The 12238-nt window shown below is 44.3% G+C and overlaps 1 protein-coding gene across 2 annotated transcripts in view; it reads left to right on the top strand.

The window, feature by feature from the left end:
- The window catches only part of DNAJC7 (DnaJ heat shock protein family (Hsp40) member C7), a 67259-nt gene that overhangs the window by 25897 nt on the left and 29124 nt on the right, over nucleotides 1-12238 (top strand). For both annotated transcript variants that reach the window (XM_068264307.1, XM_068264306.1), the window contains exons 4-9: nucleotides 714-827; nucleotides 924-998; nucleotides 4069-4187; nucleotides 7827-7980; nucleotides 8541-8705; nucleotides 11847-11938. In XM_068264307.1, the coding sequence (XP_068120408.1) occupies nucleotides 714-827; nucleotides 924-998; nucleotides 4069-4187; nucleotides 7827-7980; nucleotides 8541-8705; nucleotides 11847-11938 (719 nt within the window). The remainder of the gene's footprint in view (nucleotides 1-713; nucleotides 828-923; nucleotides 999-4068; nucleotides 4188-7826; nucleotides 7981-8540; nucleotides 8706-11846; nucleotides 11939-12238) is intronic.

Genomic DNA, 12238 nt, shown 5'->3' with positions numbered 1-12238 from the left:
AAAGGAGGACACAAAGTGGGACAAAGAACGACACAGGACAAATTAGGACATGGGGACATAAAGGGGGACGAAGGAGGACATGGGACAATTGGGGACACAGAGAGGGACTGAGGAGGACATGGGACAAACTATGATATGGGGACACAAGGAGGGACAAACAAGGATACAGGGGGATGCAAAGGGGGACGGAAATGGACACATGGGACAAATGGGGACAGAGGACACGAGACAATGTGTAAAATGGTGAGCATGTATTTTGGTAATTGTTTTTGTCAAGGAGTGCTTTGAGAAAAATTCCTAAAGGCCTCAAGGTTTCCTTGACCTGGAAATGGTCTGCCCTAACTTGATGTTGTACCCCTCAAATCCCCCTCCCCCTACCTTCCACATTCACCTACGTGGGTCCTCAGATTCAGTTTAGCATGGGTCCTCAGATTTAATTTGGCAATGGTCCTCAGATTCAGTTTAGCTCAATCACCGAGTCCCACCTCTAATCTGCTATAACTGACCATTGTTTTTGTCATTTGCAGCTATTAAATCTGAATGTTTTCTTTCCTTCGAGTTTATTTTTACATTGTATTTTTAATACACACTCATTGTTTGTCCCTTGTGGAGGCTATTTGTAAACACTATAGCTTGATGTTTCCTTTCTTTTCTTTAATCTTAAAATCTTGCTTTGTTTGTACTACTTTTTTCCTTTTGATGGAACACTTCAGGGTCATCAGCGAGAAGGGAAATGTCACCTGACACTAGGAAATGCAATGGCTGCCTCTCGATCTTTCCAGAAGGTTTTGGAACTGGAGCCAAACAATGAACAGACGCGGCAGGAGGTAAGATAGATAGGTTTGCTATTATCACATTGGATTCCAGCACAGTAACCCAATCTCTAATGCATAGAAGGCCTCTGACTACTGTTTTCCTCATAGCTTAAAAATGCATCAGCACTGCTAGAATATGAACGAATTGGAGAAGCTGACTTCACTAAAAGGGATTTCAGAAAGGTAAGTCAGTAATTTGCCTGTTTATTCATTGGGAGGCACACAACTCTGCATATACAGTCCTGGTTCCTGAGAAACTTGTTCCTCCCATTCTTATTCTGGAAACCAAGTGTGTGTTTACACTGCAACTCAACCCTTATTAGACTTATTGCTACCTTTTATTCACAAGTGTCAGGGTGTTTGGGTATACCCAAGCAACATGTCTATATAGTTATTGTTGCTCTGAGGATCAAGCTTGATCCTTGCAGGCAGTATTTTCTGAAGATGTATATCCTCCTAGTGGTATGAAACTCTGCATTTCTTCTTTGCTGATTTTTTTACAGCATAAAACCTACTAACCGAAAAAAAATGGTAGCAGAACAGCATTCTTACAGTTCAAGTGTACCTGAGGCGAGAAGCAGCGTCTCCGGTACCATACTTAACTGGGGCTTCCTTAAGCCCACTGAGGCCGCTCTTCCCTTGCCGTCTCCCTGGGTGGCTCCTGTCACTCTCAATAGTGCTCGAAAGCCTGGTTGAGTTGCACTTCGTCGTGCATGGCCAGGCGTGCTCCCTCGTCAGGGAGCGTTTTACGCTTGTGCAGTAGACTCCCAGGGATGGGAGCGTGACGGCCCGCACATGCGCAATGAAGTGCGACTAGGCCAGGCTTTTTAGGCACTATTTTGGGTTCTTTTTAACCCTTTCCACTCGTATGTCCTGCATAGCGGGACATCTCTAATTTCCCGTTGCACTCGTATGTCCCACAGAGCGGGACATAAATATAGCGGCGGTTTGCAGGCACATCGGTCCCCCAACAATGCCCGATCTCTCTCCCCTAGTGTGCCCCAGCATGTAGGCTACATGCCCACACTGTTGGTACCCCCTTGGCTGAAACCGGAAGTGCGCGATCAGCGCTACCAAGAAGTGACCAATGCATTGAATTTTCCTTGCAGCACCATCCTGCAGATTCCTTCCTGCAGATTCCTTCCTTCCTGCAGATTCCTTCCTTCCTGCAGATTCCTTCCTTCCTGCAGATTCCTTCCTTCCTGCAGATTCCTTCCTTCCTGCAGATTCCTTCCTTCCTGCAGATTCCTTCCTTCCTGCAGATTCCTTCCTTCCTGCAGATTCCTTCCTTCCTGCAGATTCCTTCCTTCCTGCAGATTCCTTCCTTCCTGCAGATTCCTTCCTTCCTGCAGATTCCTTCCTTCCTGCAGATTCCTTCCTTCCTGCAGATTCCTTCCTTCCTGCAGATTCCTTCCTTCCTGCAGATTCCTTCCTTCCTGCAGATTCCTTCCTTCCTGCAGATTCCTTCCTGCAGATTGCTTGCAGAGGATCAATGGCATCCTATGCAATAGTAGCCAGCATTTCATTGCTCTAATTCCCAATCGAAGTACCAAAGATTGCATTGTGTGTAGTAACATGAAGACACCGGGTGGCAGGCATAAAACCACCTATTATTGCGAAACTTGCTCACGCAAACCAGGATTACACCCAGGAAATTGTTGTAAAATATACCATACCTTGGCTTTCTTCTCTGCTACCAGCCAATAGAAGATGCCAAACTGTCCAAATAAGGTATTAAAAACGTTGTGTTCTTTAAAATAAGATATACCATGTTACTATGTTATGTTCCATGTTAAAATGGGAGAGCGAGTAACAGGGAGAGTGCATTTCTGTAAAAAAAAACAAAAAACTCTGAGCAGAAACGACTCCCTTTAGAAAAAAAACTCAGTGGAAAGGGTTAAACGCAGCAATGTCTTCTTCAGTTGGGAAGCTTAGATCCCAATCCAAAGTTGGGGAAGTGGTTACATTATCTTGTTTGTTTCCTTATCAGCCACAATTAGTAAATATTCCTGGCAGTGCTTCAGTTGAACACAAGCAGAAAGTGAAGCAGGAGACAAATTCTCACTGGGTACATTATAATATATAAATACAGCAGCAATGCAATAAATTGCAATATCAGCTTTTAGAGCATATAAACTGTACTTTGGTACCTTGTAATTTGTGAACGGACAATAATTCTTTTGCACAAAAGCAAATATGATAACTGTATGGGTAATAAAAAGTAGGAAAACAGGTTTTTATTGAATATTATGTCAGAGTTAAATCCCACTTTAAGTTTGCCTGTGTAACTAGATGCAGCAACTAACCTGAATCACTTAAATCTTACCAGTAGCACATACTTTTAGATATTCATATAAAGCACTGCAAACTGTCCCACTGCTAGGAAAATCTATGTTGTCCTAAAACAATGTCCACAAACACAATGTAGATTTCCAATAACGCCGTGGGCCTAGAAAATTACACTTGTCTTACAAAACAAGCTTGTTTTTAGGGCTACACCGAAGGCTATTTTTTTTTTTTTTTACTGTGATTTTTCGATGAAGCCGTTTCGGTGGTTTTTACAAGAAGTTTAAAATATAAATGAGATCAAACGGAATATTGTTGACTTTCTTTTGAATTCTGTTTCACTTGCATTTATGCTTTTATGTTTGTTTTCCAAATACAATCTGTTCTGTTGTACTGCATTTAAACTACATTCCTGATGGTTTGCAATGGATGGCTGAACGCACACACTGCTGAGAAGCAAATCAAATGCCATTTGGAAACTCATATCAAATAGTTTTCAAGCAACAAATCAAATACTGTCAAACACAAATGAAACTCTGACATTACCTTATTTTGCCCTTCTAAACCTACCATTCCACAGGCCTGGAAAGAGTGTTCTCTTTCTGCTGGCAATGCAGTGCGCAGATTGTTTATCAATACAGGTGCAAAGAAAAGTGGTGCAATGTTGGGGCAGTTTACCTGAGTAAACAGACTATTTGTTCTACTCAATAGTACTGTAATAACTGGATTGTGTTTTTATTTTGGGCAACTGGGGTGTGTGTGTGTGTGTGTGTGTGTGTGTGTGTGTGTGTGTGTGTGTGTGTGTGTGTGTGTGTGTGTGTGTGTGTGTGTGTTCTGATACAGACTATTGGGAATGTTTTGGTGCTTTCATTTTGAATACCCTATCAGTCCTTGTCATGTTTTGTCTGTAATTGTTGTTGCCATCTTTTCCTTAGGCTTATGTTTGCTTTTTGCTGTCTTGCGGTAGGTTGTGTTCTGCATGGATCGAGCCTTAGAGATAGCCCCTGCCTGCCACCGCTTCAAAATCCTTAAAGCAGAATGTCTGGCGCTGCTTGGCCGCTACCCAGATGCCCAGTCTGTTGCCAGGTAGTGTATACATTTAATCCCTTTCCCTTTTGCTTTTCAGTGTGTACCTTTTTATCTCGTAGTGTATCTCGTAGTAAAACATTCAACCTACTTTGTAATTGTTTAAATATAAAAGAAAACCCCTTTATACTTAAAGGATACCCGAAGTGACATGTGACATGATGGGATAGATGTGTATGTACAGTGCCTAGCACACAAATAACTATGCTGTGTGCTTTTTTTCTTTCTCTGCCTGAAAGAATTAAACATCAGGTATGTAAGTGGCTGACTCAGTCCTGACTCAGACAGGAAGTGACTACAGTGTGACCCTCGCTGATAGGAAATTCCCCTTTTTATCTCTTTCTTGCTCTCAGAAGCCATTTTCTGCTAGGAAAGTGGTTTATAGTTGCAATTTCTTATCAGTGAGGGTCACACTGTAGTCACTTCCTGTGAACGGCACCTCCCGACAAATCGCCGCACATACAGAATGGTCACACCGCTCTCCCATCACAGCAGGTCCCTCTCTGCTGTCGCTATGATGGCAGATCTGTGTGAGCCGAGCAGGAGCCGCTTTCATTGGCTCCTGACAATGGAAGCCAATGGGATTGGCTCACAGTGATGACGTGTCAGGAGCCAATGAAGTTGGTTCCTGAGCGGCTCACAGAGCTCTGTCATATAGACGGCAGGGTGAGCGATCTGCGGCATGGGGAGAGCGACACGATTGGCAAGAGCGTGCAGCAGGATGATTGAAACCTATGCCCTGGCAGATAAAAGATCAAAATGGCGTAGATTTCAATCAAGCAGTTTCAAGCCCGCCCCCCAAGCCCCCTCCCCCCCCCCCACCAGCTGGGTGGCATAAAAAAGTAGCCGGGTGGGGTGAGATAAGAGAATGGAAGATCGGTGCTTTTCTGCACAATTCTGATTACAACAGAGGAGGAGGTGAGCCGATGACAGCCGGGTGCTTACCAAAACTAGCCGAGTGGAGCACCCGACTAAAAGAGCCTCGTGAGAACACTGATCAAGGTCCAGAAACTGTTAATTGCCATGACTTCCCACATGAGCATACGGATAAGTACGGATAAGTTAATTGGCTCCCCCTACAAAAAAAAATTGGCCCTAGACTACAGTACTTACACTACATAATATAGACATATGGCAATGGTAGGGATTAGATTGTGAGCTCCTTTGAGGGACAGTTAGCGACAAGATATATATATATATATATATATATATATATATATATATATATATATATATATATATATATATATATATATATATATATATATATATATATATATATATATATATATATATATATATATATATATATATATATATATATACATATATATATACATATATATATACATATATATATATATACATATATATATATACATATATACATATATACATATATATATATATATATATATATATATATATATATATATATATATATATATATATATATATATATATATATATATATACATACTGTACAGCGCTGCGTAATATGTCGGCGCTATATAAGTACATAATAATAATAATAATAATAATGAGCAAGTTAAACGAACAGTGAAACTTCTGAGCCACCAGTGCCACCTTGTGGTAAACTGGGAGAATAACAGCGCTAACACAATTATGACTGAAAAATGAATTTAATACAATGTTGCTTGATGGTGTACTGGTTAAAGGAGTTATCAGGGAAAAGTGAAGAAGTGCTAATTACCGGGGGCTTCCTCCAGCCCCAAGCTCCCAGCATGTCCCTCGTCGCAGCTCACTCCCGGTCCCCGGCGATGAGGTCAGGCCGGCTGTACCGCGCCTGCGCGAGCGGCGCTGTCAATCACCGCCACGTGGGCTGGAGCGGACTGCGCAGGCGCAGCAATTGTGCGCCTGAGCAGGCCACTCCGGCCCACGTGGCGGTGATTGACAGCGCCGCTCGCGCAGCACAGGCCAACCTGGAGGTCGGCCTGACCTCATCGCCGGGGACCGGGAGCGAGCTGCGGCGAATGGCTGCGGGGAGAGCTGCGGCGAGGGACATGCTGATGGCTTGGGGCTGGAGTAAGTAGCACTTATTTTTTCATTTTTCCCTGATAACTCCTTTAAAGGCTCTGCCTTTGACATGGGAGACCAGATTTTAAATCCTTGCTAGGGTCAGTACCTATTCAGTAAGAAGTCCTTGGGCAACACTTCCTAACACTGCAGAGTGGCCACTTGAGCGCATCCCAGTGGCTGCAGCTCTTGAGCACTAATTATTTTTAATGCTAGGTTTCTTGTATATGATTTCATGTTATACACTTGAATGAGTCCAACCAAGGTTTGATATTACACCTTTATTACATTAAAGGTAGCCATACACTGGTCGATTTGCCATCAGATTCGACCAACAGATAGATCCCTCTCTTTTCGAATCTGATCAGAGAGGGATCGTATGGCTACCTTTACTGCAAACAGATTGTGAACCGATTTCAGCATGAAACCGTTCACAATCTGTTGTGGTGGTGGTGCTGCCGCCGCTCCTCGCCCCGCATGCCCGCATACATTACCTGCTCCGCCGGCGCGACTCCAGTCCCCAGGTCTCCGCTGTCTTCTCCGCTCTGGTCTCCAGGTCCGGCATGCTTTACTTCTTCCTGCCCGGCAGGAAGTTTAAACAGTAGAGCGCCCTCTACTGTTTAAACTTCCTGCCGGGCAGGAGGAACTGAAGCATGCCGGAGACCAGAGCGGAGAAGAAGCAGCGGTGATAGCGGGGCAGTCGCGCCGGCGGAGCAGGTAATGTATTGCCTCTCTATTGCGTCGGTCGTCGGGCACTCGAACGCCGCTAACGACGCGCTCCCTACCCGCGGGTGATCGATGGTAATTTTCCGCACGGAGCGATCGACGGGATCGGACGAAATGGATCGAAATTCGTCGTGTAGCGCGAACGATTGGCAGCAGATTCGATCCCAGTGATCGAATATGCTGTCGAAACGGCGGCAAATCGGGCCAGTGTATGGCCAGCTTAACACTAAACAGGGCAGTGTACATGCATGTGAGTAGCCAGCAAATGACTAGACAAACCACAAATTCCTGTGGGTGGTCAATATTATACAGGGAGATCACTGTGACATCTAGGCTTACACCTGCCCCTTCGTGAAGTCCATGCACATAAGCAGTTAGCAGATCTCAAACTTATTGCGGATACTCAAAATATAATTCACTTTTTTTAACCAAGGTTGAGGTATACCTCACTATTGTTTACGACTGCCATCATGTATTAAAGGGCCCATAGGCTGCTTTTGCCAGAGCCCAGATCTCTGTATCTGGGCACCTAAAGTAGGAGTACAGCTAGATAATGTACTGGTGTGTTGTCTTTAATGTAGGGTTTGAGCCTTTGACCAGGGTTCGAAACCAGGCTTGAGCCAGTATGTAAAACAATCAGTCTTTTGGCAAAGCTTCCAAATGCTGGTCGTCCGTGGGGAACTCTCTGGGTGGCTGCAACTCTGAAGCCCTTTAAATCCACCAGGAGAAATTGCAATGTAAATGTTATCTTGTCTGTAGTTATCCATTAATTCTGTCTTCTGTACAGGAGTACTCCAATTACAATGCAACATTGGGCCTAAATCAACAATGTTTCCTTGTTTTTTCATGCATTGCTATGTATGCCTTTTTTCCTAGTGATATCTTACGGATGGATGCTACAAACGCTGATGCTCTGTATGTTCGGGGTCTCTGCCTCTATTATGAAGATTGTATAGAAAAAGCTGTCCAGTTCTTTGTGCAAGCTTTGAAAATGTTCCCAGATCACCAGAAAGCACGACTAGCTTGCAGGGTAAGGCTGCTGTGAACTGCTCTGCGGAAGGGTGGTGGGTGGCCACTGCTTAGTCTTATGCAGGACACTTGTGATGGCCATGTCTGGAACTCGTGGAAGAGCATGTGATCAGTTTGGTCGGGTAATAGATATGCAAGTCTCTGATTTGCTAGTCATGATCATGTGGTAAAGCAGGATATGATCACACAAATCAGAGCTTTGAAAATGTATCAGCTGATCAAACAAACCACATGCTTCTCCATGAATTCCTCTAGACCAGCGCTGGGCAAGCTATGGCCCGCATGCGCTGAATCTCCGGCCCGCCAACAGGCGCCGGATTCCTCTCCCTCCCTGCAGAGTTGCGGGGGATTTCAAACTTACCTTGATCGTCGAATCCTGTGTGGCATCTCCAGAGCAACGTTGCCAGCCGCCCGCTCGCAACTTTGCAGGGAGTGAGGGGGGTTGGAAATGGAATGTGGTCCGCAACATGCAGCCCAGGCCGCTTAAAATTTGCTCAGCCCTGCTCTAGACATTATCATTACAGGGCAGTAACTCTATGATTTTATTTTTTCCCATTTCAGAATGCCAAGGCCTTAAAAGCAAAAAAAGAAGAGGGCAATCATGCGTTTAAAGAGGGTAACTATGAGCAGGCCTATAGACTTTACTCAGAAGCACTCAGCATAGACCCCAATAATATCAAAACAAATGCCAAACTGTACTGTAATCGGGGCACTGTCAATGCAAAGGTGGGTATTCCAGTGTCTTGTGTGTGTGGTCTGTCTATAATTCCGCTTGTCATTTGTATGGTTTCTGCCACTTTGTATAAAGTGAGTTTTGATGTACAGATGCTTTAATGCGTAACTTTCATTGTAAGTATGATTTACTGTACCATGTAAATAAGGGGGAAGAAAAGGTTCCTAAAACTCTACACCTGAGTACAGCTGCCATTGAAGCCTGGAACCCACTAGAAAGTGCAAAACACTATGGCAATCACTAGCGAATTGTGATAGCGTTTTGGGAGCGATTTACCTGCTCCTATACAATTCATTAGAATGGGAATGCTCCCAAAATACTGCATGTCCTGCTGCGATTGTGTTTTCCTTAATCGCAATCGCTCTAGTGGAATGATAATCTGTCCCATCCATTGTCATTGGCAGATCGTTTAGGGAAGAACAACGCTTTAGTGGGTTCCAGGCCTTACACCCCCTCTCTTATACCATTTCTGAAAGTGATACTGAGCACAAACATCAAAACTGTCAGAGTAGGTGGACTGCAGGAAAACGAGAATAACTTGTTTATTATTGTCTTCTAATTTCCCCAGTTGACCACAGCTGGTAGTGAATATGTGAAACTTGCTAAGGCCCAGTGCACACCAAAACCGCTAGCAGATCCTCAAAACGCTAGAGGTTTTTGGAGCTGATTTCAGAGCAATTCTAGGCATGTTTAGAGACGTTTTCTAAACATGCCTAGCTTTTTTGTTTAGCAGATTACAAATATTGTTACAGTAAAAGCTGTTACTGAACAGCTTCTGTAACAAAAACGCCTGGAAAACCGCTCTGATCTAGCGTTTTCCAGAGCGGTTCGAGCTTTTCCTATACTTTACATTGAGGCAGAAATGCTTCTGCAAACCGCAAAAGTGCTGCAGGAGCCATGTTTGCGGTTTGCTAAAAACCTCAAACCGCTGGTGTGCACCATCCCATTGAAATACATAAGCCAAACGTTTTCACAGGCAGAAACGGTTTGGAAATGCTACAAAAACGGCTCGGTGTGCACCAGGCCTATGAGTATTTGTAGGTACCCATGTTTGTAGGGGTTCTGTGGCATGTAAAAAAAAAAAGACACCTAGGTCTTCTATCAGCCCACTCCAGCTATAATGTCCCACGCCATCCTATGATCCTCTGTTCCCCACCGCCAGTCCTAGTCTAATTATTCCTGTAACTAGACTGCGGCTGCGTAGCCGTGTGCATAATCGGGAGCTTACTGCGCAGGCGGGAGCGAGCATTATTCGTCTAGTTAGACGAATAATTACATCGGGACCAGCGGCAGGGAACAGAGGATCATAGGAGGACGGGGCGGGATATGACAGCTGCAGGGGGCCGATAGAAGCCCCAGGTAAGTGTCAGTTTTTGTTTTTTTTTAAACCCCTCCACAGAACCCCTTTAACCACTTGAGGACCCACCCTTTACCCCCCCTTAAGGACCAGCATTGTATTATGTGATCTGTGCTGGGTGGGCTCTACAGCCCCCAGCACAGATCAGGGTGCAGGCAGAGAGATCAGATCACCCCCCTTTTTTCCCCAGGGGGGCATCTCAAAGCCCCCCTCCGCGGCGACATTCACCCCCCTCCCTCTCCTACCTGTCCCCCCGGTTATCGGGGCTGCACAGGACGCTATCCGTCCTGTGCAGCCTGTGACAGGACGTCCCCTGTCACATGGCGGCGATCCCCGGCCGCTGATTGGCCGGGGATCGCCGATCTGCCTTACGGCGCTGCTGCGCAGCAGCGCCGTACAATGTCAACAAAGCGGATTATTTCCGCTTGTGTTTACATTTAGCCTGCGAGCCGCCATCGGCGGCCCGCAGGCTATTCACGGAGCCCCCCGCCGTGATTTGACAGGAAGCAGCCGCTCGCGCGAGCGGCTGCTTCCAGATTAATCAGCCTGCATCTGGCGACGCAGTACTGCGTCGCTGGTCCTGCAGCTGCCACTTTGCCGACGCACGGTATAAGCGTGCGGTCGGCAAGTGGTTAAGGAACACTTTAATGAGAGCTTATGTGAAAGCTGCTGTTTTCATTCCCTTTACAAACTGCCCAGCTGTCATTGTGCAGTTTCGGTCCTGCAGCTGCATCAATCACACAGCTAGAGTCACAGCATCTATATATGCCTGCTTTTTCTGGGTTAGTGACTTGTAGGGTAGGAAAGGTACTGGATTTGCATACCAGCCAGCAGAATTGCATATTCAAAAGGAGATGAATGATGGCTCCTTCCATATTTTTCTCACTTTAAGTTTCGCATTAAAGCCCTTCTTTCTTCAATATCGTGGTTTTAAGATGAAATTCTTTTGTCTGTCCAATGTAGTAGTGGCAGCTGATCTTACTTATGGTGCCCATCAATGATGCAATCTGGATTATACAATCTTATCACATGTATTTAATATGAGGAACTACCTAAAGTATCCTAAGTATATTCACTCTGTTTACCCTTCTAGTATGTAGACATGTTAAGATTGTACAATCAGTATTGTATTATCAGTGGGCATCTTTACTATTGATATAATCAGACTGAGAAATAATGATTAGCACACCACAGTGCACTTCTCATTGCGGCCAGATAAACTTGCTATGTGCCAGGTTTTTTTTTCTTTTCAATGCACTGCTCAACCACCAATTCACATGAATGCTGTTTTATTAAATAAAGCTAAATATAACAGCTATCATAAATTACATATGAGCATTCATTATCTAGTATTCATGCTCACCTGTGGAGAACTCCTGCTGTGGGAGAATTAGCAACCAGCCGTTTCACTGAACATGGCTGGCTACTAGTGACGATCATGTCTAGAACTCTTGCAGAAGCATGTGATCAGTTTGGTCAGGTGATGGCTATGTAGTTCTCTGATTAGTCATGATCATGTGCTAAAGCAAAATGTGATCACAGCAAATCAGAGCATTGCAAATTTATCAGCTGATCACATGCTTCTACAAGAGTTCGCTTAGACATGACCATCACTATTGGTTACAGATACTACAGGGGATACTTTTGCAGAAATAAGGTTTTTGAATCGCTCTGAATATAAACGGTTGGATAAGCAATGGTCATATAATGCCACCGTGTGATTTTTTTTTTTTATTTTTTTTTTTAGATACTAATGCAATTGTATATGTTTTCACAGCTTAAAAAACTAGATGAGGCCATAGAGGACTGCACAAATGCAATAAAACTGGATGACACGTACATCAAAGCATACTTAAGACGAGCACAGTGGTAAGGATAGCTAAAGAGCACCTGCGCACAGCACTCTGAAACCGCCACATGGAACATCCAAAAAAAACTGGTTCACCTATGGGTATGATATGCAGAACGGCAATTTTTATTTATTCATAAGACAATATAAATAACCCCATGCCATAATCCTCTCCAGCTCATAGCTTTCTTCACTCACATATACTGCCTCAAGATAATGCACAATTTCTTCATGCTTGACAAAGGATCCCTGTAACCCAAAACAGCCTTGATCACTAATATTTTGAAGTGGCATAACTTTTTACACTGGATTGACAAGTA

Source organism: Hyperolius riggenbachi, chromosome 12, assembly GCF_040937935.1.
Source record: "Hyperolius riggenbachi isolate aHypRig1 chromosome 12, aHypRig1.pri, whole genome shotgun sequence".
Lineage (NCBI taxonomy): Eukaryota > Metazoa > Chordata > Amphibia > Anura > Hyperoliidae > Hyperolius > Hyperolius riggenbachi.
The sequence above is the reverse complement of the archived record's forward strand: the minus strand, read 5'-3'. Positions and strand labels throughout refer to the sequence as shown.